At 41.0% G+C, this 25,285-nt stretch overlaps 2 protein-coding genes across 3 annotated transcripts in view; both read right to left on the bottom strand.

The window, feature by feature from the left end:
- Positions 1-558: 558 nt before the first annotated feature.
- mrpl3 (mitochondrial ribosomal protein L3) lies at positions 559-10,948 on the bottom strand. The gene is made up of 10 exons (XM_004547969.4): positions 10,702-10,948; positions 7,410-7,591; positions 7,224-7,315; positions 6,173-6,271; positions 4,231-4,330; positions 4,079-4,139; positions 3,721-3,832; positions 3,526-3,603; positions 3,332-3,409; positions 559-783 (listed from the first exon to the last, which is right to left on the bottom strand). Exons 1-10 carry the CDS (start codon positions 10,776-10,778, stop codon positions 634-636), a joined length of 1,029 nt encoding a protein of 342 aa, XP_004548026.2. The 5' UTR covers positions 10,779-10,948; the 3' UTR covers positions 559-633.
- Positions 10,949-12,298: 1,350 nt separating this feature from the next.
- The window catches only part of cpne4b (copine IVb), a 29,247-nt gene continuing 16,260 nt past the window's right edge, over positions 12,299-25,285 (bottom strand). For both annotated transcript variants that reach the window (XM_004547970.4, XM_023153917.3), the window contains exons 5-16: positions 25,129-25,203; positions 24,473-24,556; positions 24,288-24,377; positions 22,505-22,603; positions 22,129-22,215; positions 20,421-20,480; positions 20,193-20,326; positions 19,894-19,948; positions 19,608-19,659; positions 18,893-19,026; positions 18,242-18,478; positions 12,299-13,283 (exon numbers count right to left, since the gene is read on the bottom strand). In XM_004547970.4, the coding sequence (XP_004548027.2) occupies positions 13,152-13,283; positions 18,242-18,478; positions 18,893-19,026; positions 19,608-19,659; positions 19,894-19,948; positions 20,193-20,326; positions 20,421-20,480; positions 22,129-22,215; positions 22,505-22,603; positions 24,288-24,377; positions 24,473-24,556; positions 25,129-25,203 (1,239 nt within the window). In that variant the 3' untranslated portion in view covers positions 12,299-13,151. The remainder of the gene's footprint in view (positions 13,284-18,241; positions 18,479-18,892; positions 19,027-19,607; positions 19,660-19,893; positions 19,949-20,192; positions 20,327-20,420; positions 20,481-22,128; positions 22,216-22,504; positions 22,604-24,287; positions 24,378-24,472; positions 24,557-25,128; positions 25,204-25,285) is intronic.

The raw sequence follows: 25,285 nt of genomic DNA, 5'->3' as shown, positions 1-25,285 counted from the left end.
TCCTCATTTATCCTCTTATGCACAAATGTCAACCTTTGTTAGCCTTCATCCCTGCCTCTCCCTCTCTGCCACCTTTAGCTGCCCTCCACTCCTTCACTGGCTCATCCCCACCTAAAAAAAACAAAACAAAAATAAAACTCCTTTGTATTTGCTTCCCTGCTTTATACCCAATTCATTACTTCTCCCATACCAGCCTATTCCTTGCCTCCCGTCTGTATTCCCCTCACTGTTTCACACACTCATTTCCATCCCTCCCTCCTCCTCTGCATAGATATTGCACAGTTCTCCAGCAGGCCTGCCTCACTTCTCCCTTGTTTTTGTTTCATTGTCTTTTTTTCCTCCCCATTTCTCTCCCTCTCTCTACTTGGGGATCCTCTAGTGACATCATCACTCCTACAGTTACCATGGTTTCTGAGAGGAGAAAAAAAACCAAGAGAGATGTAATAACTGTTTGGATCAGACAGACATTCTTTGTGCCAGCGCATCTCTCTCTCACACACACACACACACACACACACACACACACACACACACACACAGACAAGGCTGGAGAGAATACAAGGAAATACTCTTTTATTACAGGATCAAGGTACAGTTAGCAGGTTTGTGTGAAACAGTTGTGTGTGTGAGAGGTCAGGTCAGTGTTAACGATGGCTCTGTGTGAACGAACAAGTCTTCGTCGTACAGGTCTTCGTCCAGGTCACCGTCCTCTTCTGTGAAGTAGGTCGGAAAAGGAGGGTTGAGCAGGGTGGACCTTCTGCTCGGTAGCACAGTGTCTCTTACCTGGAACACATAGAAACACCGCTACTTAATTTTCTTAGTGACTAAAAACTTATTTATGAAGCAAAAATATAAATATATATAAAAAAAGCAAAAGTCAGGCTACTGAAGATAACGTTACACGTGCAGTGAGGTGTTTTGTTTTGTGAGCGATCGAGCAGCTTTTTAGTGTGATGGACGAGCTGCACGACGGTATCTGATACGTGATTTAGAGTCTCTTATCTTCTCCTCCAGCCTCCTGAAACCGTGCAAAGACAGACTGGACAAATGCCTCGCGTGGGCTGTCTGCTCCTTGATCTTTAACTGAAACCAACATGGCAGCTTCTCCCGAAACTTTCAAAACTAGTCCCGTAAAATGAAAGCATTTGAGGAGAGTAATAAGCCATGTAGTTATCGAATGGGTCTCCATTCTAGATCAATAATCGCTAGTTTCAAAGTCTCTTCCTCGTTTTTAAAGATGGCCAGTTATTTTGTATCCTCCTGGTTTTTTTTACTTTATGCAAGTAAACACCACGCTACCAGAATGCACGAGCTTTCACAGATGATCATCGAAACATCAGTAACTCATACACAAACGCCATCATCTCAGCTCATGGCAGTGTCCTTCCATGCTTTTTTACTCTGAAAATATCGGGCCGAATGTATTACTAGCTTTAAATTCATTGTTGTTCCTCAGAACATAACTTTTCTCCCCTGGCTCTTCAACCTTTTTTTTTTTAAATTTCACCTAGACTGGAGCTAATACACCGCCGTACAAATTACCTCCTTTAGTCATTTATAATTGGCGGTCGGTCGTGTACTCTGCTTGAAAACAATTTGCTCCACGAGGAGCATTAAATAAATCACGCTTGGAATTATTTCTGACTGACTAGTTGTTCTATTTAGTGTTTACCATCAGTCTCACTGAACCCTGAAACACAGTGTGTATACAGATGTACGAATTGCAATCACAGACTTCGGCACCTGTGCCCATAAAAATCAAAAACTATGCCTTGATCTCCCCTTTAAGATCACGTCATTGTGCACCTTCACATCACTTCTAGTCGCATTCCAACTGCATCCATCCATCAAGAAACCCACTCTTCCTCCGTCACCTCTTCCATCTCATCTGGTGGTACAGTGAGTGATTTCCAAGCCAGCTGAGAAATAAAATCTCTCCAGTGTGTCCTGCGTTTGCCACAAAACTCCCTCCCTGTAGTACAAGCCCGAAATACCTCGTTTAGGAGGCATTCAGGAAGTATTCTAGTAAGATCCCTGAATCACCTCCACTGGCTCAATATCGGCTCTTCAAAGCAACCCTTTGAAGGAAACTTGTTTTTATCGCTTGTATTCGTGATCTCATTCTTTCTGTCACTAACTAGAGGTCACGGCGTTTGGTGAGAGTGGAAACACAGACTGACCGGTAAATCACAGCTTCACTTTTAAGCTCAGCTGTCTTCACCACCACAGACCAGCAGACATTTGCATCACAGCTGGCGATGCACCAAAACATTTGTCAGTCTCCTACTCCACATTCACCTGTGCATCGTTTTTACACACTGGATCTCCCTTAAGTGTGTTACATAAAAGTTTCACTTTAAAACTGTTTTGGTAAAAAGGACAATCATGGGGATCCAGATCTACAAAGTACAGTAGGTGGTGAGCACTGATTGTGCAGATGTGGACAAAAACTTTTCAATGCAATGTGAATGGGCAGATGTTGTCCTCACACACCCCAGCTTGGAAGTCTGCATTGATAGTCTGGCCGCAGATGAACTCATGCAGGTGGTCAGAACGGGATTTCCTCGGAGTGAACAGGAATGCTGAAATGCTCACAGCACTTTGCAGTTGCCAAAATTTAAAATTTCCTGCAGCCACAAAACCTTTTGACAGCACCTTTCCATCCCTCCACCCCCTACTCTCCTGACCCCAACATAGAAACCAGTGTCCTAAGTGATTAATCAAACAGTCAGTACTGAAACCAATAATAAAAATTATCATTAATTGCAGCCAGATTTAATTTAAATTAATAAACCATGACTGGTCCTCATGTACAAAGGGACATTAGGGCCCCTCTGAATGATTAAAAAAAAAACAATGAACAAGCATTAATAACCTGCATGTGTGTCCTTTGGGGCTGTATAATCTATAATGAATCCAGGCGTGTGTTTGTGTTGCACACAGCTGAGCTGGGTGAAATGCAACACGCATTTGTATTCATTATCGCTTGTCTGCAAAACAAATAATAGCCTGCATCTATGTTTCAGCAATACACACACACAGAAAGCACAACATGCTGAGTATGGAGATGGATGCTTTGGGTAATCCTAACATCGTTAAGGAGCATGCTCCCATTCCCCCACAACACACACACACACACACACACACACACACACACACACACACACACACAGCTGATCCAGCACTGCGTCGATGAAGACTGATCACACCGTCTTGCAGGTGTGACGGTGTTTTACAGGTGCAAGGTCACTTGTCTCTGTATGAACACTAAGCATGCTGGGGTTGACCTTCGACTTCACACTCCACTTTGACTGTGTATGATTATATTTACCTTCAGTAAGCAGTTCTTGTGCCCGGGGACAGAGCCGTTAACGTACAGCACATTGTACTTGGTATTGACCCTCCATATCTGGAAGCGGGATAGAGAAGAGGCAGATGAAAGAATATTGAGCTGAAATTGCAGGCAAGGACAACCAAGTTTAAAACTAAGGCTCTTTAAGTTTATGTGTGCGCGTGTGTGTGTACCTTCAGTCCATAAGCAGTGATGTAGCTGTTGCCCATTTGGCCGGGCATCTTCTTCCCTTTGAAAACTTTAGCTGGATCCTGGAAGCAGACGATGAATATCACACATGTTCATATTAATGGATTTTGGGGAACCAAATGTTCACGTTTGGCATGGATGAACATCGTAACAAGCGTGTGTGTGTGTGTTTGTCTAACCCCTCCTGGTCCAGAAGCTCCCGGTCTGCGATGAGTTTTGGTTTGGCCGTGGGTGGCTGGTTGACCTTTAAATCCCCATCTCTTCATTACACCTTGAAAACCCTTACCGATTCTACAAACAAACACGCACCACAAAGTTTATTTACACACGCTCAGATTTCCAGATTACTTTTATGTTGACATGTTTCTCCAGAAGGTAACAATATTTAAAAAAGGAAAGAAAAAAGGACAGACATGGAATTTCTTGTAAAGTCAAAAACTGAACTCTCTTCAAAACGTGACGCTGGGAAAGGGTAAGAAGCAGGAACAGGAGCCAAGCAGAGGAGCGCCAATGAGGAGCTGGCAGAACATAACTTACGATTTGCCCGTGACGTCCACATACTGGCCAGGACGGAAATGTGCTGCATACAGAGGAGTGCCTGAACATGCAACAAACAAGCCTGCATTACCAATCACGCACAAAAACCTAATAAGTGATCTTTCTTTGCAAAATTCAATGTCATTTCATACCTGGCTTGATGATGGCACTGTCGGAGACTTTAAAGGCAGTGACTTTCTGCTTTGGAGGCACTCCTGCGTTCCTGAATACCTCCATTTGTTTTTCAGACCTCTGTCAGGCATAGTGACGGAGCGCAAGAGAAAAATAAGAAGCAAGGAAATAAGGTGTTAAAAGAAGTAAATGCAGTAAGAAGCAGCTGGACTTTAGCGTTTTCAAATTAACCACGGGCCTGTTATGACTGTATGGGAGCCAAACACACTCGCACACAAAACGCACTCTAACAAGCGTACGCACACACACTTGGCACTGAGAGTCTTTGACATTTGCTTTCACTCGGCTCGCTCTCATCTTAGCGCCTCCAGTCACTCTAAACTCTCTCTCTCTCCCCCCTTCTGTTGACTGAAAATCCGTCTGCCAAAGCCTCTCACTCCAACAAACTCTGCTTCTGAATAAAGAGTGATGTGGCTGTGTGAAAAGGATTCAAAAACAACTTCACGCTGGACAAGTGAAATCCTGACACCGGCCCATTGAGCATGTACTGAGGCCCAGAAAAATAAATGACACCCTAATGTATTCGCACTTGTTCCTTTGTTTTTCATTTAAAAGAAGGAACATTTCGAGCATTTTAAAGCCAAAATCCTCCTTAAGAGGAGATTCTTTTTAAACCTGTTTTGTAGGAGGCAGTATATGTTTATCAGCCAGTGATGCTGTCTTGCTTTTCAATTAATCGTATTATTGACTTCTGAGAGCAGTCATGGGGCCTTAAAGTTTATTACACTAGTTGTTACCAGACATAATTGTCATTTAATTTAATTGTTAACAGTTTAATTGATGTTATGCAGCCATCTTCAACCACATGTAGCTGCAGCCCCGACATCATTGTTGAAAACTGTCTGATATAGAGTGAAGAGTGCAGTTATTTAGGAGGAACTCAAGTATAGCTGCTCCTCCACATCGAAAGGAGGCAGGTCCTATGGGGAGAAGGCCACACGGTAGACCCAGGACACACTGGAGTAACTAGGGGGCATTGGTGTTACCCCGGATAAGCTGGAAGATGTGGCTGGGGAGATGGAGGTCTGGGCTCTCTGTTTAGGTTGCTGCCACGGGATAAGCGGAAGAAATTATGGATGGAAGATTTTAACTTCGATTGAGATGGCTGTCATGAATCGTAAAACAATGCGTCATTTGTAATGCGTCATACTTTTCAGCGTTTCTTACCTTTAAACTAGTCTGTTAGTCTACATGTTTCCTTGTTTAGTCGACTAAGAAATGAATCACCATGAAAATCCCTGCTGTGTGTCCTCTTTATGCCATGATGGCAACACATCCGGAAGTGTCAACACACAGTCTAAAGCAAAGTTTAGCGTTCTCTCCCCAGCAGAACACTGCATAGTAATGAGGTGAGTGATGTCACTCATTTACACCCATCTTGTTTATTAATAATGTGTTTGATGGGTGCAAAATACAATCATTGATTGTTAACTGGAATTTCCATATGAAATTACCAATTCATTTCCATTTGGGGGGGAAGGAGATGACAAAGTTATGCATCCATAAAGCTGTCGCACTGATAAAATATAGCGAGAACTAACAAATACGCGTTAGGTCTGTACAGTATGGCTGAGCGATGTTTTCAACTCGTGAGTCAGCTGCATGTGGCACACATCGTTCAGTCGTGGACACTCAACACTTTGACAGGATAAAGTGTTTGGCAGCAGAGGCTGGTGTTGCAATTCAGTACAAACTCAACACTTTATCACCAGCTCAGGCCTCGTGTGAACACTCACCACAGCTTGACAGAATGAAAAAAATATGCTTTGTGAAAAGTACGAAACACTTAACATGAATTGCCGTTTTTAAAGGCCAGTGGCCACCTTTGCAGGATTGTTCTCCGAAAGCATAACCAGCGTGAAGCGCTGTCAAATGCACAAATTCAACCACACTTCTACTTACGTGGAATGGGGACACATTTTTTCCTCCTACAATGAGAGCAGCAGAGTGTCCATCGTATTCTTCTTTGGACAGGTACTTTATTATGTGACAATCCTGCACCTGGAGAAAACAGATGCTGCATTATCAATCAGGTAGACAGCGCTGCCGCTGTACTTAATCTAATAAGAGCCAGGGCCACAGTCGTGATGAACGATGATAGAAATAGATGGTGGAAGAGTCTGGTGCAATATAATAATAACAATCAGCAAAGAGATAAATTCATCAAGATACATTACTGTAACAACAACTTTGCATCATTATGCACATTGTACAGTGTGTGCGATATCTGCACAACTGATGAAGGACATACACCACGTTAAAGTTTCATAACTTCTTTTAAAACCCACCATTTTAACCTGCCCTCCTGCTCTCGTTCCATTTGTTATGACGAGCCTTCAGCTTCAGTTCAGATAAAAACATGAACCCAAAAGCTAAAGTGGTGGGAGTAATTTCAATATTCAACTTGTCATCTTCTCTTTTTTTGTGTAGACTATTAACATTTCAGCTGAAGAGAAAATGACTAACTGTGACTGAAGTGAGTCAGCAGATGGGGATATGAGTTTCTTGATTGCCTTGAATCTCATATTAAAGAGAGGCGATGACAAAATTCAAATATCTGTCCAACTGTTACCACTGACATTTCACTGAAAGTAAAATGCAAGTCGTGATCAATAAAGAGCAAAATGAGCACAAGCAGCCAGTGGTCGCTTCAGTTTACTTTAATGACAGATAAATCGATGGGAATAAAACGTGGTCTGAATAAAGCAAACATTTAGTATCTGCTCCTCACACCTTGCTGTAAAAGAGGACGAGCTTAAATGTAACATCAAAGTCTGAAGGTGAGATTTTGAGTCCTAACTTTGCTATTCTTTCTCTCCACTATATTGAATAATCCAATTCATTAAGTTCACACATACATAATAAACATAAATGCCCGTTATCACTCCTGAACACCTGAAGACTATCTGCAGCTATTATGGATCAAAGCTAAGCCACAGCGGAAGTGTGATACCTGTAACATGGTGACTACATGTCTTTCGCCTGTTTTCGTCCAGACAGGCACCATCCCCAACTTCACAGCAACTAACCCGACTCTTCGGCTCCCTGGTGAGAGAACAGAGGAAAACGTGCTGAAGTTGCCAAGTGGATGGAAACGAGAACCATAACGAACACGGCTCTAACTAATGGTTGCACCCACCTTCTGTCCACTCATCTCGAGGCCACGGCTCGTCTTTGAGTGGGTTGAGCTTTTCAGCCGTTTGCCGTCTGTATTCCTCTGCCATGCTCTTCCTCATGTACTCCTGGTTGTCCTCTGTTAGGTTTTCCTCAAACCATGTTGTGGTTTTCACTGTCCTGATACAACCAACCAGCAGGGCAGGACTGAAAGAGAAAACAAGCCATGTAACGCCCACAGTTAGAACAACAATGGTCAGACACACTTGCTTCCTAACAACATTACCACAGCCAAATATTTTAAAATAGCAAGAAAATAATCATTTTAATACTGTTATGTTGGTGTATGCTCATATTAAGCAGTAACTGTATTAAGCTTTAAATGACAAGATCTACAAGTAATCCTCTTCCTTCTAGCGTTTGTCCCGCATGGCAGGGTCCGCTTTGCGGCAAATCCGTCTCCATTTGGCACGACCGAGGGCGTCTTCCTTTATTCTATCCATCCACCAGTTCTTCGGCCTGCCACGGGGTCGCTGGCCACCGGGCTCAAGCCTCATTGCAGTTTTTGCCACTGAGCTGTCGCCTGAGCGTAATACGTGTCCGTACCACCGTAGCTGTGCCTTGTGCATTTTCTCCGTGATTGGTGCGATGCCGAGCCGCTTTCTGATGTCTTCATTCATGACTTGGTCCCAATGCGCGAGGCCTTGACACCATCCATACAGGGCAACTGGGCAGACTACAGTCTTGTAAATCTTCACCTTGAGATGGTCTGGCATTCGACGGTTGCATAGCACATCCGTCACTTGACGCCACTTCATCCATGCGGCATTGACCCCAGCTTGCACGTCTGGAAGAATATCCCCGTCGCCACTGATCATCGATCCCAAGTACTTGAATCGGTCGGCCTTCTTCAGGTCTTCCCCGTCGATGTTAATGGTGCCATCAGTTTGGGGACAAGCTTCCATGTACTTGATCTTCTTGACGTTGAGTCTCAAACCATGATCGGCCAGGTGCATCTCATGGTTTGAGACTCAACATCCATGAGTCTCAAACCATGAGACGCGACAAGATATACAAGTAATCCCTGTAAGGAAAAAAGACCCTCAGACTTCAGATTGCCCTAAACACTCAATTTTCCCCACACTTGGCCCTGTACGATTTCAGCAATAGCACATATCCCTAATAAAGTCATCTCAGGCAATCAGCACTAACTCTGAGCATAAACGTCCCACCCTATGCCACTGAAAAATCATTTTAAGTTTCAGTTTAATTTCTGAATCACTATCTCAAAATTTCAACTTGATAACTCAAGATTTCAAGTTATTTCCTCAGAGGTTTGCATTAATAAGCTGAAATTTTTGGAAAACCCCAAACTCTGACTTATGAATGCTAAAAAAAAATAAAAAACTTTTAGTGGCAGAAAAAAAATGTCCACCTGTCTTCTGCTCAGACTTTCTGTTTATGAGCTGCAGCCAACAAGAAGAAAGCTGGTTTAAGGAAAAAAGAACTAAATGACTTGCTTCTGACAATGGATGAACTGGGACAGCACCAAAGCCCAGTACATACAAAACAATGATTCATTCAAAGCTTCTCTGATAGAAATAGGTCCACAATAGATCCACATTAATGCACTGAAAATCCTTAAAGCACCACTGGATAATCTACACTGAAATTTGCCTCACTGCTTCAGATCTCAAACTACTCATCAATTTTAGTTTACTTAGCTAAAAAAAACACAACAAAAAACACTCATCAGTCTGCTGCTGCAGTGAGTCGGGTCATTGCAGTGTCCTTGCTGATGCATTAACAAACAGGTCCGGACATTTACATAGACAGTTTGAGAATATCAAGTGTCACATGGGACTGAGTGAAGCCTGGTGGCTCGTTGTTAGTTCAAAGTATTCTTGCCTGCCTGCAGAGGGACATCAATATTCCTGATCTGCAGTGTTACAGGTTAATGTGCAACTGTAATGATGAAATCTGTCTCTAACAGTCATAAAAGACTTTTGTTCCCAAATTCAGCAATCACATAACATAGCTATTAATCAAAAAAGGTATATTTTTACAGAAGGTCTTCTTGAAACCTGCACTTTCATAGGAAAAAAGGACAAAAGCAAAATGAAGAGGCTTATAGCATCATACAGAATAAAGGAAATGTTGATATTTCCTTAAACTTTGCTTTTTGGTATTAAATATAATATTTCAAACAAAGGTTGGTATCACCCATCTTTGTTAACCACTGCTAAATAACCAGACTCTTGATATTTATCTATAAATAAGATTACTTTATTCCTCTGGCACATAAGGAGGAACGAATACCAAGATATCACAAAAAAACAAAAACAAACAAACAAACAGTACAATAGCTGTATTACCTAGAAATTCCCTGCTCTGTAAAGTAGGCAGGTGTCTCTATTGACATGTTTCTGTTTATTGGGGTTTAATTTCAGGTGATGGCAGTTATGGCAGTTGTGGCAGAGGTGGTGAGGAGGTCCTTAAGTATGGATGTCATACATATTCTACGTTGTGTGTGTGTGTGTGTGTGTGTTAGAAAAAATCGCTGTCTGAATGCTTGTGTGACTGGGTGAATATTATTTGTAATATGAAACGCATTGAGTGCTCAACATGAGCAAAAAGGCGCTACAGGAGCATCACAAAAGTAAAATACTGAGGATATTAATACTTTAACTTCATACAGAGAGTGAATTTAGTGTTTTTACAACTACAAAACTAACATTTTAACTACTGATTTTATCTATTGTTCTGATTTTATCTGTTTTGATTTTATATACTGTTTTGTTTGTTTGTTTGTTTGTTTGTTAGTTAATTAGTTAGTTAGTTAGCTTGTTTTAATCAATTTTAAATCATGCTTTTTATTTGTTTTTGTTTCTAATGTCACCTTGTTGCTGAATTGTGCTATACAAATAAACTTGCCTTGCCTTACAATGTTGATGAATATGTTACTGTACTGGCTGGGACTGTGGAGTAATTTTATGCTCTCTATAACAACCGCTCATTATCAAGCATGTCATGTAGAGCATTAAAGATGGGAAAAGACTACTTTATAAACCATTAAGTGAAAGTCAAACAGTATGTTAGATCAAACGGGGGAATCTCAGAAACGACAGGAGATGATAAATCTCATTCCTCTACTAGGAACAGAGGCGGTTTATTACGTTACTATTTTAAAGAGACAAACTCGAGATATTAAGCTTAAAGCTTATGAAATTGCAAAATTAAACAGCAATGTCACCCTGTGGTGTCCAAGCTTCAAACTGCAGCTTATGTTAGCATGGCTAGCCCGTTAGCATCCTTACCGTTCTGCTGTTGCACGAGGAGGGATGACACGAGTACCCCGCAGAAGAAAAAGAAACCGGCAGGTCGACGCGGCCATTGCGCTCTCTAAACTACACACTTATACATATAAAATTAAACCTACAGAAGGATGACAAGCCTTCACTGAGGACTCTCATACACGCCTTAATTTTCTGTGTAAATGTCACCCTGCATACTTCCGGTGCTCAATCATAACAGCTCCGTAGAACCGGTGCTCAGGGCAAAGGTTCCGCTCATGGCAGCCATCCTAACGGGATAACACAATAAACAGGGGCGTATCCAGATTAATTGTTATTTATTTATTTTATTTGGGTGGCAAGTGGAAAAAACAAGTATTCAGGCTTCAAGTAAAATTAAAAGTTATGTTAAAGTAGCTAAAGTAACCATACAGTGCCATTTATATACTGTATTTATTATTGGATCATAATTATTTATCCTTGACTAACTGTCCAGAGTGTAGCCCGCCTCTCGCAGTCTGACAGCTGAGATAGGCTTGAAGTTGATAGTCATGAAACCAAAACCAAACCAATGTGTGATATAGATGAGGACTATGAAGGAAATGAATGGATGGATAATTACTGATTCACTGATATGTGGATATCTCTTTAATATCCCACCTATTGAAGAATGAACATGAACACAGGACAAAATAATAATAATAAAGATAATTTTTTTTTAAATGCTAAATTTCACTTTCACCTTACATAGTTGTTCAGTTATGCTAGCAGGTTTTGTCTAGTTTTCATTTAAATGTTGATGTTCAGTGAAGTGCAAAAATATCAAATAATAATAATAATAATAATAATAATAAGAATTATTATTATTATTATAATTATTATTATTATTAGTAGTAGTAGTAGCAGTATTGCTACTTGTTATAATTCAGGTCAGCTAAAGTACTAGACTAGACATTTTTAAGTGGTTACTTTCAGAAGCCAATACCACAGTTGTTGTTGATTGTCCATGGCTGCAGACTCCCTGGTTAAGAGCGGAGCTGAACCGCTGCTGTTTGTCATTCCCGTGCTGTCTTTTCCAGATTTCCTGTCTTACTTCACTGGAAGTCTAACAGACAGGCAAAATGCCAAGGAAAAAAGAAGTTTTTATGTGACTCCTATGCTGTGAAGCTGATATTTCTGGTCTCTTCTGATGGGGCTTATCTATGATAGGGAAAGAGATATTAAAGGTTCATGAGCTGAATACAGATCTGACTACCAGAGCCCGAGGCACGCTTGGAGTGTCCTCTTAGGACAGCCCAACTTTGGCTCGCATTAATTAAACTGTATGGAGATTAGTGAAATAATTTATTCTAGCATTTTAATGTCTGTCTAGGAACGAGTGAAGGAAAGGCAGGCATGTCAGTGTAGGTGTCTGTGGGCTGATGGTTTTTAGCAGTGTGTGAAAAGTGTGTGGCATTTGGAGCTGTTGTGGAGTACGAGCTAATTTAATAACACGGCTGGCCATGTGGATTTTATTATAAATCCAGATCTTTGGCAGGGGTTATCAGAACTGTTACATAGTATTTGACATTTACACAATATGTTCTTGTTTTTTGTCACTATAAGGAAGACATCCCGTCATAAAAGATCACACTAAAATGAGAAAACCAAAGGGTCTTTATTATAATCAACATGCAGAATACAGAAGAAAAAAACATTTTCAGCTCACAGATGAGTATCTACCACACAAGCGTTTCTATCCTCCCAAAACTCTTTACAATGTAAGAAGGTTATTAAGAAATTATTACAATTATTCAGTTGTTCATTCCATTTAGCAAAATGTCAAACAAATCTGTAGAAAAGAACCCCAAACACCAAAGACAACCCCAAATCTCACACAAATGACAAGATACTTTATTTCATAACTAGCAAGCAACTACTAGAAAAGGGGAATTAACAGGAGCTGAATAATGCATGCATTTATGCAGTACACAAACAGAAATGCTATCAATCCTATAAATAACATTTGCAATGCTAATTCTAAGCATTTCGGGTTATGCATCTCATATATTAGGTTCTATGCTGACAGATAGTTTGGTCTATGCACTTGCTAGTTATCTAAATAAGGTAAGAGTGTCATTCTTTCCCCCAGTGAGCTAAGGTCTGCATATGCATGCTGTTTCAGAAGACTGTTCTTATTTCTATAAATACCTTTTTTATTGTACAGTAGATAATACAGCAGTTAATTTCCCAGGTGATGCCACTGTGGCCAAACATGCAATAGTCACCAATAGAGTAGTTCAATTTGTATCACCAGAACGAGCTAATTCTCTGAGCTAGTCTACTGTATGTAGTATTGTTTTGTGTACATGTTTGTTTGCGTATGTGTGTGCTTGTGCTTTTGGACATGTATACGTTTTATACAGTACTTAAATGTAGATATAGGATTCATACATGTATATGTAATTGTATGTATGTGTGCACTCAGTCCATTGTCAGGGGCTGAAGGTTCTTGTGGACTCATAATCTGACATGCACTTGGGTTTAATTCCTTTCGCGTTGTAGTAATCTACCACCTGGTTAGGGACTTCTGCCAAAACACTCTTAGCAAGGGCAGCAGGGGAGGCCTGGAAAAACAAACAGAGACACAAGAGGAGACAGGTCACTAATACACCAGTAACACCACGCATGCCTGAGTCGAGGATGCTGCTGAGTTTGATGCTGACAAAGGTTTAGACCAGTGAGACTGATGTGACCAGACGAGCTCATCTGAAAACCTCAAAACATCCCTTCTCACCTTTATGTTCCGTTACACCCTGGCCTGGTTTATATTTTCTGCATCCATGCTGTAAAACGCCTAAGAGGCAAGTACATCACATCCTGTACAAAAGCACTCAGTAGGCTGCAACAATAAGCAACTATTTGCATTAGACCTTGCTAAGTACACCAGTGGAAAACAGTCCAGTTGTTCCAATGTTGTGATTTAATTACTTCTTTTTAAAATTTGGGTCGGCTGACAAAAGTCTGTGGCAACTTCCTGAGAAGCACTTTAAAAATATGAGTGGAAATACATTTTCAAACAAAGCCAAATTCACTTACTTGACATTATTAAATTAATGTGAGCTGTGAAGATGCCTGCTGTAAAAGTCATAAAAGTCAAACCGTGACTGTCATCATCTTATTTTCTCCAAATTCAAAGTGGGGATTAGATGGTTATACGAAGGGATTTGGTGAGTAGTTCATGACATGTCAGCTACTGACAGCGCTTTTAAATCTCTATTTGACCTTTTTACTTACTGCTCAACATATACACTCTTAATTCCACTTCATTAGGTACATTGTGCTAGTACTGGGTTGAAACCCCATTTTTCCTTCAGAATTGTCTTAATTCTCAATGGCGTGGCCTCAACAAGGTGCTGAAAACATTCTTCAGACATTTTGGTCTGTATTGACATGAAACAGTTACTGCAGATTTGTGGGTTATACATCCATGATACAAATATCCTGTTGCACCACATCCCAAAGGTGCTCTACTGGAGACCAGGCAGGCTTCGGTATTTAAATGGTGCACAGTCGGTATTATGCATTTAATGTCAAGGAAAATAAGACGCTTTGTAAACCGTGTGGAGCAACTTTCACAGCAACAGCATGACAAACTTTTACACTTTATATTTTAGTCAACTGAATCCACTTTAGAGTTAGTCTACAATAACCATATGATATTTAGTTGACTAAAACTAGACTAAGACTATAAGAAAAATAGACTAAATTATGACTCAAACTAAATAGCTTAATACTCAAAAGAATATGAATAAAACTAAATCAAAATGAACACCGTTCTTCTGCAGATCTGTTCTGTAACAAGTGCTTATTTAAGTTACGTTCATCTCGGCTCGAAGCATTGTGGCCGTTCTGAATATTTTCTCTTTTTCAGACTATTCTCTGTAAACCCTAGAGATCGCTGTGCAAGTAAACCCCAGAAGATGAGCAGTTTCCAAAATACTCAGACCAGCCTGTCTGGCACCAACAACCTTGCCAGGTTCAAAGTCACCTTTTTTCCCCACATTCTGATGCTCAGTTTGAACTTCAGCAAGCTGTCTTGACCATGTTTACATGCGTAAATGCATTGGGTTGCTGCTATGTGATTGGCCGATTAGATATTCGTGTTAACCAACAGTTACATGGTTGTGTCTAATTAAGTGAATCCCTAAATTAAAAAGATTAAGAAGATGCTTAATAAAGAATGACAAGAATAGATAGTTGACTAAGTCTTTTAAAAATGTGTAAAATATACAATAGTCGTGTATATTACTGAAGAAAGAATGAAAAGAAATCCTTATCCTTTCCTCCAGCACATGTATTAACACACATTGTTACACACGGGCACACACACATACTGCCACAGCACTCACACTTCAGAATCCTCAAAGTCAGAGAGTCTGTCGTACTCCGTCTCACATAATTCCCCGAGACAATGCATCATCAAAGTGCTCCCACCCCAACCTCCTCACCCTTCCTCCTCCTCCTCCTCTCATTTCCACCCTGCCTCATGCTTTCTCCTCTCTGCTCCTATCTACCTGTTATCCCCCACTCTGCCTGTCACCCAGCAGCTCCGTCCTGCTAATCCCCTCTGAAAAGAAACGACAGAGCAGAAAATCACCTCTCCACCTCTGTCACACACTCCCTCGCTCCCTTTTGTCTTTAGCTCCGGTCTCCTGCTGACCTCCTTCCAACACCAGCACCACCACCCATGGGCTGTCTCACATCCTCCACCCATCATCACCCTTCCTTCTCCTCTCAGTATGTCTCTGTCTGTCTTCATACGCGTCCATGCGGCATGTTCCTACTCCTTCCTCCCTTTCTATTACTGCGTAATTGTTTAATTTCCTGACTTGTCATAGATCAAGCTCACCATAACGAACCCAGCCAAACACATCTGGTCAAAGGCAGGCAAAATTAATGCCAAGACAGAGACACACACAAACACGCACATAAAAACACACAGAGAGGGCCGATAGCCAATAGTTGATGAATTCTGACGAGCAAACCGAGCACGTTACGCCCACACAGTCACACTTTCAATCCCCTGAATACTGTAATCATATCCCCCACACACAAGACAGAAATTCAGAGTACAAATAAAATCCCAACACCTAACACTGAAATTGGTGTTCACAAATATATACACAACATTTGTGTTCTTCTGATTGTGTTTTTGTTTTGTTTAGTCTTAAATTACATTTTATTATTGTGCGATTTTGTTACTTGTCGTACTTTCTCAGTTTGCACTTGCCTTTGCATATTATACTACATAAAATATAATTTAATATGAGAATTTTATATCCCCTCGCTTTTTTAAACCACATAAAGTGGGAGAGACGTCTGATTTTATTTGAAAGTTACTGTTGCAATCTGCATGCTATTTGAGATTAATTGCCATTTACCGTATATTTGTTTTTGAGTCTCAAGTCTGTTTTGGTCAGATCGAATACAGCAATATAACAGAACTATGAATTGAATTCATTTTCATTGGAATGAAGTGGAAATGTTTATTAACTATAATTTATTCAGAAGGAGGCACAGCTGCTGAGGTTCTGAAGCTTGTCTTCATGTGGGGATAATTAGTGATATCCCAAACAGTTTTTTTTTATTGCCATGATCCAAATCTTTTAGTATTAATGTGTCTTGAGACCAATTCAGTACTTATATCTACTTTAAAAACATGCATATGTAGGTCAGTGACGTGACATGCATATTTCAGTATATATATGTATATATATATATATACACATATATATACACACTCTTAATATGTTTAAATAAAATTTATAGAATTTATAACAATAAATTAATTAAATGTATTAACTAATAAAATAAAAATAAGTGACATTTCTTTCTGTTCGATCCTGTGTTCGATGAAATATGCCAGACTGTGCGAACCCTGGGATTTGAGAACAATAAAACTGGATGGTCAAAACAGTTTTACTTGTCTCATCAGCAAACTTTTGGTAATTACGTATGCTGAGTGGCACTGTAGTGCAGAGGTTAACACATTTATCTAACACCCAGAGGAGGTACACATCCCTTGGAGGGTTAGGAAGAGAGGAAGGGCATCCAGTGTAAAAATGTGCCACATCAAATATGTGCATATTCAGTAGAAGATATTTATGTATTTGATTATTTCAACAGCTAAAAAGAAAATTCTGCCAGAGTTTTTTTAAATCTTCTTAAAAGACTTAATTTTGAGTTTTAGATAGCATATTATATATATTATATTATATATTATTTAAATGCACTGGAAATGTATTGAACCCTAGACTCCCTGGATGGAATCTAGGGGCTGTAGTCTGTCATCGGGTGAGAGGGGTGTACTTCCTGGACAGGTAGCACAGTCTGTTGCAGCACAGTCAGAGACAAACAACCTACAGCCAGTTTAGAATCACCAATTAGCCTAACCCCAAGCATGTCTTTGAACTGTGGGAGGAAACCCATGCTGATGTGAGGAGAACATGTCTACAATCCACACAAAGGCCCCAGGATTCCAGGCCAGGACCTTCTTGCTGTGAGGTGAGCGGTAAACCGCTAAACATCGACGTGCCACCACTGAAATGTGTTTAAACTTAAAAGCTTTTATAGAATAAACTGTTACAAGTCATTAATTTAATACTGCATGTGACTTGACTGACCCGTATACCTCGCAATGTACAAAACAAAAACAAAAACAAATTAAAAAAAACATCAGTGCTTTAAATAGGCTCTCGTCAAAGCAACCGTTTTGACTTGAAATAGTCGGGATACACAGGTGTTACTAATCACATTAAGGCTCTGTGCCCAAATACAACAAAACTACCATTAATCTCATTAGTGCTTCCCTGCTGTTTCTTTTTCTAAATGTCTGCTGTAAAACAGCAGACATTTAGATCTTTTAGACATAAAACATAATTAAGATCTTTTAGACACGAGGCATGAAATTGAATGGGACTTGTGGATAACTGAATGTTGGAGTAGTACAGCTGGATGAGCTGAGTGATAGTTATAGCCTTTTTAGTAGTGATCAAAACATCTTCCCTCCATGTCAGTAACCTCCTTAAATTTCCAGTGCTTTAATGTTGCTGAGAAAGCTTTAATGTGCTAAATCAGGGGCGTCAAACTCCAGTCCTCGAGGTTCGTTGTCCTCAAACTTTTACACGTGTCCCTGCTGCAACACACCTGAATAAAATTAGCAGTTCATTAGCAAGACTGTAGAACTTGACTGCATGCTGAGGTGGCAATTCAGCAATTTCATTCATGTTACATCAGCTCATGAGTGAATGAACATGGTGCAATAAAAATCCTTTTAGCAGTACAATTTTCCAAACACTTACATTTATACATGTATTTGAATTTACTTGACTAGGGTTGACTGCATGCCACCTCAGCATGGAGTCAAGTTGCCAATGACCTACTAATTTTATTCAGGAGTGCTGCAGCAGGGACACATGTAAAGGTTTGAGGACACCGGTCCTCGAGGACTGGAGTTTGACACCTGTGTACTAAATTAACCAGTCAGAGCTTTTTGACCAAAACCCTCTCAACCACCACCTACATGCTTAAAGTCCTTGAAAGGGACAAACTGGACGATGTCGCGGAGGACAGGCTCGCCCTTGGGCGAACGCAGAATCCCGTCGTCGCCGTCCAGGATCTGCATGTCTGTGAAGTCTGCGTTGCCCACACCAACAATGATGACAGACATGGGCAGGTGAGAGGCGTGCACGATGGCCTCTCGCGTGTCGGCCATGTCAGTGATGACGCCGTCCGTCAGGATCAGCAGGATGAAGTATTCCTGGTGAGACATAGGTAAAGGGGGTGAGGGGAAGGAGGGGTATTTGTGGGTGGAAGGGGGAGAAATGAAGAATACATGTTCAATTAAATTTGTGTTTTAAAAATGGCTTCTTGTCAGGGGCTAATTTGAATAAAACTCATTTTAATCCACCAGAGAGAAGCAGTAGGCATTAAGTCAGAGACGAATATCTGCTCTAAAATTTATGACCAGAATTAAATTAATATCAATCGCTCCAAGTTCTTTTCAATTCATCTTTTTTTTCTTTTTTGATTCATCCTTTAATTTCTTTTTGTCTTTTTATTACTATTTGTCTTTTGCTTCTCTCCATGTGTGCCAGTGCAAACATCAACAGACACAATAACAAGACCAAATGAGTTTGGTTTTTTTCTCCATCTTTCTCTTTCTCTCGCTCACCATGGCTTCTTTGGTGTGCATTTCCTCTGAGGCAGAGGAGGCCACTTTCTGAATGATTGGAGCGATGTTGGTGGGCCCGTACAGCTGGATCTTAGGGAGGCAATTTTGATAGGCCTCCACCACACCTTGGATCCCTGCAACACACACACACACGTGGGTTGTTTTTGCTGCCATTTTTCTGTTTATTGCCTGACCCTGGAGAGCCAAAAGTTCTCATACTTGTAAAAGCATCTGCTAAGATGAATCAGAGTCTGTGTATGTGACCGCACTGTGAGGTGACCGAGCATTTTGTGCAAAATATTCCCGTATTATCCTCACACACACGCCGTCACGGCGGGAACGTCAGCTATGTGAAGAGAGGAGCACAGAAGCCCATTTCACACATACAGATTAGTGTTGTTTTTCTCTGTGTACACGAGCCTGAAATACTTCCAGCAGCATGGTGACAAACCTCCCAGCTGCGTGTGCGTCCGTGCGTGTTCGAACGCGTGCGTATGTCTGTGCATATTTGTGAGGAGCAAAAACAGGGTAAAAAAAAATCAGGGAAAAATATAAAGGGTGGAATATGGGACCGACAGCAAGGGAGATATGAGAGGCATGCAGGGGACTGCTTTGGTTGTGCATGCGAATGTTTGCGCGAGCCTGAGTAAGCGAAGTAGTGTGTGTATGTCTCTGTGTCCGTGTTTGGGGGAGGGGAAGGGTGTGGGTAGCTCACCTGCACATTCAGGATTGTCCTCATCAAAGTTCACAGCAAAATCGTGTGAAACCTTCAGGCAGGGCAGAAAAGACAAGGCCTTTTTACTGCCACAACACACCACTCACACTCAGCACGATGCATTCAGTCCAATTTACAGGTTGACAGATGTATTCCCCTTTCATGTTGATCAAAAGCAAGCTGAGCCTCCAAAAAGATCTCAAATCTAAATATAAATTCTCCAGACCCACCCCACCCACTCTGCCCTTTGCTTTTGCACACATGTGCATGCTCCCAAATGTCCTACCTTGAAGTCAGGGGGTATCAGAGCTCCAAATCCAAATGCAGGGAACATCTTATCACTGGAGAAAAAGAGACAGACATATTTCATTGGGAAAAAGAAATAAATATAAGGAAAAAAGAGAAGGGTAAAAATAATGGACAAAAGCTTTGTAAGGCTCATAAAGCAAAGGAAGAGGTTTTTTTCATGCTGACTTTTGTGGAAGGATTTGATTCTCAGAGGGAAAATCCAGAGTGTGTCTGTGTTTGGATGTGTGCCCTTGTGTCAGCATTAGGTGGAACGATGATTGATGGAGTGGATTCTACCTGTCATAGTCTTGGCATATCTCTCCTACAGCCACCAGCGCTTTGAGGTACTCATTGGGCTGGTAGGGGTGGATGTAGTGGAGGGAGCAGCTGTTTCTAGGATCTCCATTGGATGCTGTAAAATCTATCGCCACCTGAGATGGAAACATGTACGCTCACACAGCATGGACGGACACAAACAGGCACATTGATGTAAACATTAAAGAGATTACATTTGAGGGAACTTACTGTGAACTGAATCTGGCAGCCTCCCATGATGTAATCCAGGAAGGAATACATTTTAATAATCTGTCAGGAAAAAAAGAACCCATAATATTATTGATTACTAGTTTACTAATACTATTTATTTACTTTTCTAGTAATTTCTCCATCGGATTTACCCATTTTTATTTATTCATTTATTTATTTTCCATTTTTCCCACCCATTTTCCAGTTATTTCTTTTGTTTGTTTGTTTGTTTGTTTTTATATTGAACTAGAAGCTTCTTATTAAAAATATGTAATGGGCCCTTTCCCTATATTAATGAACTGACAGCCCGATTATGACAGAAAGTGCTACCTACAGTCAGGTGATCACTACAGAAATTATTGGACATAATGCAGTCAGTGCTGTTAAATGGGAAAATAATTTTAAAAAATAAACAAATACATTTTATATACAAATATAGCAATTTCGATGACATTTGTCTGTATAGTTACAGTACTGTGCAAAAGTCAAAACCTGTCATGTCTATATATTTTGTTACAAGTAGCCAGATTTTCTTATGTGTTTCTCTCACACTTCTCCAGGCTTTTCAAAGAGGCATTAAAATCTGCATATGAACAGTAGCTAAAATTTTTGTCTTTAAAAAGTATGAAAAAAATCCAGCAAAGACCTGACCCAGGACCCAAGAAATGCATCTGGCCCTGTGGTTGATCCATCTAATGTTCACTTAGACCTCATCAGAAATGGTCTAAGTGGAAGGATCACTGCCAAGAAGCCAAACTTAAGGAAGCGAAATAGGGTGAAAAGGCTGAGTTATGCCAAATTACAAAAGAAGTAGATTGAAAATCAGTGGCAACAGGTTCAAGTGATGAATTCAGATTGGAAGGTTTTAGTTCAAGTAATCAGGCCAGGTGAGAGGTACAACAGTGAGTGTTTACAACCCTCTGTAAAACATGGAGGAGGCTCTTTCATGGCTCAAAATCCAAGGAATTATGAACACAGAAGAGTGCCATCAAAACATTTGATTGGTAACAGTTTTATTTTTCAGCATGACAATGATCCAAAACACACTGCTAATGCAGTAAAGGATACAAGGGTAGAAACACACAATAAAACACCATCAGTTATGAACTGGCCTCCAGTGCCCAGACCTCAACATTACTGAAGCAGTGTGGGATCATCTTGACAGAGAACGGAATAAAAGGCAGTCAACATCCAAAGAAGAGCTTTGAAATGCCCTTCAAGAAGAAGAAGAAGAGCTATTCCTGAAGACTACTTAAAGAAATTACAAGAAAGCTTGTCTAAGAGAGTTCAGGCTGTGTTAAAGGAAAAAAAGATGGTCAAATATTGAATTGCACAAACTCTGCTTTTGCTTTATATGTGCATTTCCACGTAAATTTGCAAATTTCAATAAATTGCTCCTCACTTTTCCCGTTTTCCTAGCAAAATAAAATGTATTTATAGTCAGAAACACAATGATAATAAGGTTTGTGCATTTATCGTTCTTTTCTCTGTTTAATATAATTATAAAAAATAGTGTATTTAGGTCTATGAATATTAATGGGACAAAAGTAGCAATTAGAAGGCACGTCTTTTTTTCCACTGTTATCTCATGCTTTAAAAGTCAAACAATTAATCCCCCAAACAGTCAGTTGAGATTTAAATTAACAATGAAAATAACCATTTGTTGCACAAAAAAGAAGGAACGCAGACAGAAAAAGCTTTACCTTACCTTACAGTGGTTGAGAATGACAACACCAGAGTTTCTGTAATTCTTCTTCTTCATCTGATATTTAGGGTTGATGCATTCCCATTGGATCTAGGCGCACAGATACACACAATTAATGCAGATGGTATCAAGGGAGCACAGAAGGAATTTGCTTGACTCGTTATGTATTTGCTACATAATGATGCGAAGCTATTAAAAAGGAGCTCTGCTTTTATTTAAATGAGGATTATTTTGGATATGTGAATAAAAGCACTGACAGAGATGCAAATGGGCTCACAGTGCATAAATGAATTTATGGCCCTGAGTCAGTGAGTAAACATTACTTGTTTTATTCCTCTCGTGTGAGCATGTGCAGGAGCTCGAGCGCGCATTTTCTCACCTGTTTGCCCTCCTGCTCTACCCTCATCTCCTTAAACGTGGTATGAAACTCCCCGATGAAGTCATGTTTTCCATTGGAGTCCCAGTCCCAAACTGTGCACTGGAAGAGACACACACACGTTCACTCATTTAGAGCACAGCTGCAACACCGTTACCTAAACGAACACACACAGGCACTCGCAGGCATGCAGGGAAATGCCATGCTGAATGATTGATAAGGCGGTGTTGGTGGGGGGGGGGGCAACGGAGCGGTGAAATATTAATCTGAGGATGCTGAGAGGTACGCGGCTTAAGCGACAGCTTTACGCTTGTGTGTGTGTTTTTCGACATAATAGTTTGACTCGCTCTTGGGAGCTAGTAAGCAAGACAAATTGCCTCAATCAAGTGAGGGTCAGCGGGGCAAAGCTAAGCACATCATAAAGACTCAGTCCTTTCATTTCAAAGGATGGCACAAGGCTCTCATGTGTAGGCTGTCCTGCAAAGTCACTGCAATCAATGATATTCAAAAAGGTTTGTCAATAGAGACACATGTTAACACGGACTGAAAAAACTCGGGTCTTTTGTGAAGCTCTAATGCCTGTGAACGAGTCCTTCAGCGGTGCAGTTTTGCATTATAACCTCCTTGCATGAGGTCACCCCAGCAACTAGCGATCAGAAGCAATCCAGCAATGCTTGATTAAAAACAATGACTCACTGTAATCCCCTAATTTCCTGTCTCCCACTTAAGCTGTTCACAGTCCGCACCTAAAGCGTGCGTGCATGTTTGTGTGTGATCGTTTGCGGGCCGCATGCATGTTTGTGTTTGTGAAAGTAATTTGTGCGCGCGCGAGGTAGCGAGCGCTCGCTTTTGCAGCCTTGCTTCCACTTCAAACTGCTGAGAGCTGTGCTAGAGAGTAATGAAAAAATTAAGAAGCTCTGTTCCATTCACTGAATACTAACTGTTTGACAAAGAGAGAGAGAGAGAGACCAGCGAAAGGACAGAAAGAGGTGGAGAAATGGGCTCCTTGCCGATTGCAAGTACAAAGGAAGAGACGGCGAGACACTGCAGAGGAGGGTTATGCATTTATGCATTGGTCAGTTAAGAGTCTGGTGAAAAGAAAGCACTTGTCTGAATAGAAATCTCTGCCCTGCCATTTCTCACTAAAGCTCTGACTGTTCGAAACAGGTAGCCCTGGAAACCATAGCCGACGGCGTGCGTGCGCGTGCGAGCCCTTTCTCCCGCTGTCAGGAGCCACGCAGAGTTAAGATACCTCTGAATATTTAATGAACAATCTCATGTTTATTCATGCCAAAGAATAACTGTTCTCTGCGAACGTGGCGGCCACTGCTTCCAAAAAGGCGAAGAGATCTCCTCTGACAAGTAAAGGCGAGAGTTTAAGATAACCACTGAGCTCCTTAACGCCCATCTGACTTTTTAAATAGCACAATGATATCATAAAAACGCCTGACCTGAACTTAACTCCTGGAACTGAAAAGAGAAAGGGACAAAGGCTTTTTGTACGTGCCGCTGTCCTTTGCATTAATGTCATGTTTTGTATGTAGGTGAAAAAGGGTAAAACTACTTTATTTATTGTCATTTTAAGTTTTTGTCCGCATTTATTGAATGAATGGCATTTCTTTTTTTATGTTTTAAATAAATAAAATGCAGGCTGGTGATGATGCTGTGCAAGCACTCGGGTGCTGCTTGACTTCGGCCCTCTTAATGAGTCTTGCATTTTACTGGAGGAACTTAAATAGTTGCATTGCCACTATGATTGTTGCAGAAAAAATATTCCCAGACTCACCTTAAGCTCCCTGTCGTGGTCTCCACTGCAGAGTGTGTTTAAGGAAACTTTGAAGGATTTCCAAACTGGGCTCAGGTTGTTCATGACCGTCTGTGCACAATAAATACAAAGACAGTTCACGCTTGTTGTTTATTTCCAAACTAAAACAGCTGCCTACATCTCCACGGATGTGCGAGCGCAGTTACCTCGGTTCTGTGCACAAGCGACTCAGTGCCGTCATCATTTATTCTAAAAATCTCCAGGAAAGGGTCTGACTTGCTGAAGAAATCCTTCAGAGAGAAAACACGCATGTGAGGCATTCCCTCAGAACTCCCTTTGATCACCATAAATCATTCGAACACTAACAGAATCATTATTTCGCCCCTTTAAACTCCTTTTCTTCTTTGTTTCTTCCACCTGTCCCTTTCCTGTCCTCTCCAATTTATCCACCACTCCCATGCTTTCTTCCATCTTTTCCCCAGGGCACTACTTGTTTGGATTAGTCATCCATGTCTGTGTGTGTGTGTGTGTGTGTGTGTGTGTGTGTGTGTGTGTGTGTGTGTGTGTGTGTGTGTGTGTGCGCGCGCACATGTGCCGGCTGGAAAATTAATACAGTTATCGGTGTGTGTGGTTGGGGTGGTGAGATAAAAGAGGGTTATTGGGAAAGGGGGTGCCCACCTATCTCAGCAGGCCTCCTTTAATCAAGTCCCACAGCTCTGCCCACATACTTCTCCAAGCACACGCACACACAAACACACCAACCAGGCAGCATGCACACACAGACCCACATCTTCAGTATTAATTACCCTCATATCTTAAGGAAAACTTCAACATTTCTGAGTATTTTTGAAAGTGCACAAACCTTATCGTCCAGCTTACGTGCACTGAATGAGAGTTCAACGTAATCGTCATTTCCAGACAATTCCTCAGCTGTCACCTATACAGCGGGGCAGAGAGTGAAGGTGGAGAGGGAAGGTTGGGAGGCGAAAGGAGACAGACAGAGAGAGCGAGAGAGATCG

This window comes from Maylandia zebra, linkage group LG22 (assembly GCF_041146795.1).
Source record: "Maylandia zebra isolate NMK-2024a linkage group LG22, Mzebra_GT3a, whole genome shotgun sequence".
Taxonomy (NCBI): domain Eukaryota; kingdom Metazoa; phylum Chordata; class Actinopteri; order Cichliformes; family Cichlidae; genus Maylandia; species Maylandia zebra.
The sequence above is the reverse complement of the archived record's forward strand: the minus strand, read 5'-3'. Positions and strand labels throughout refer to the sequence as shown.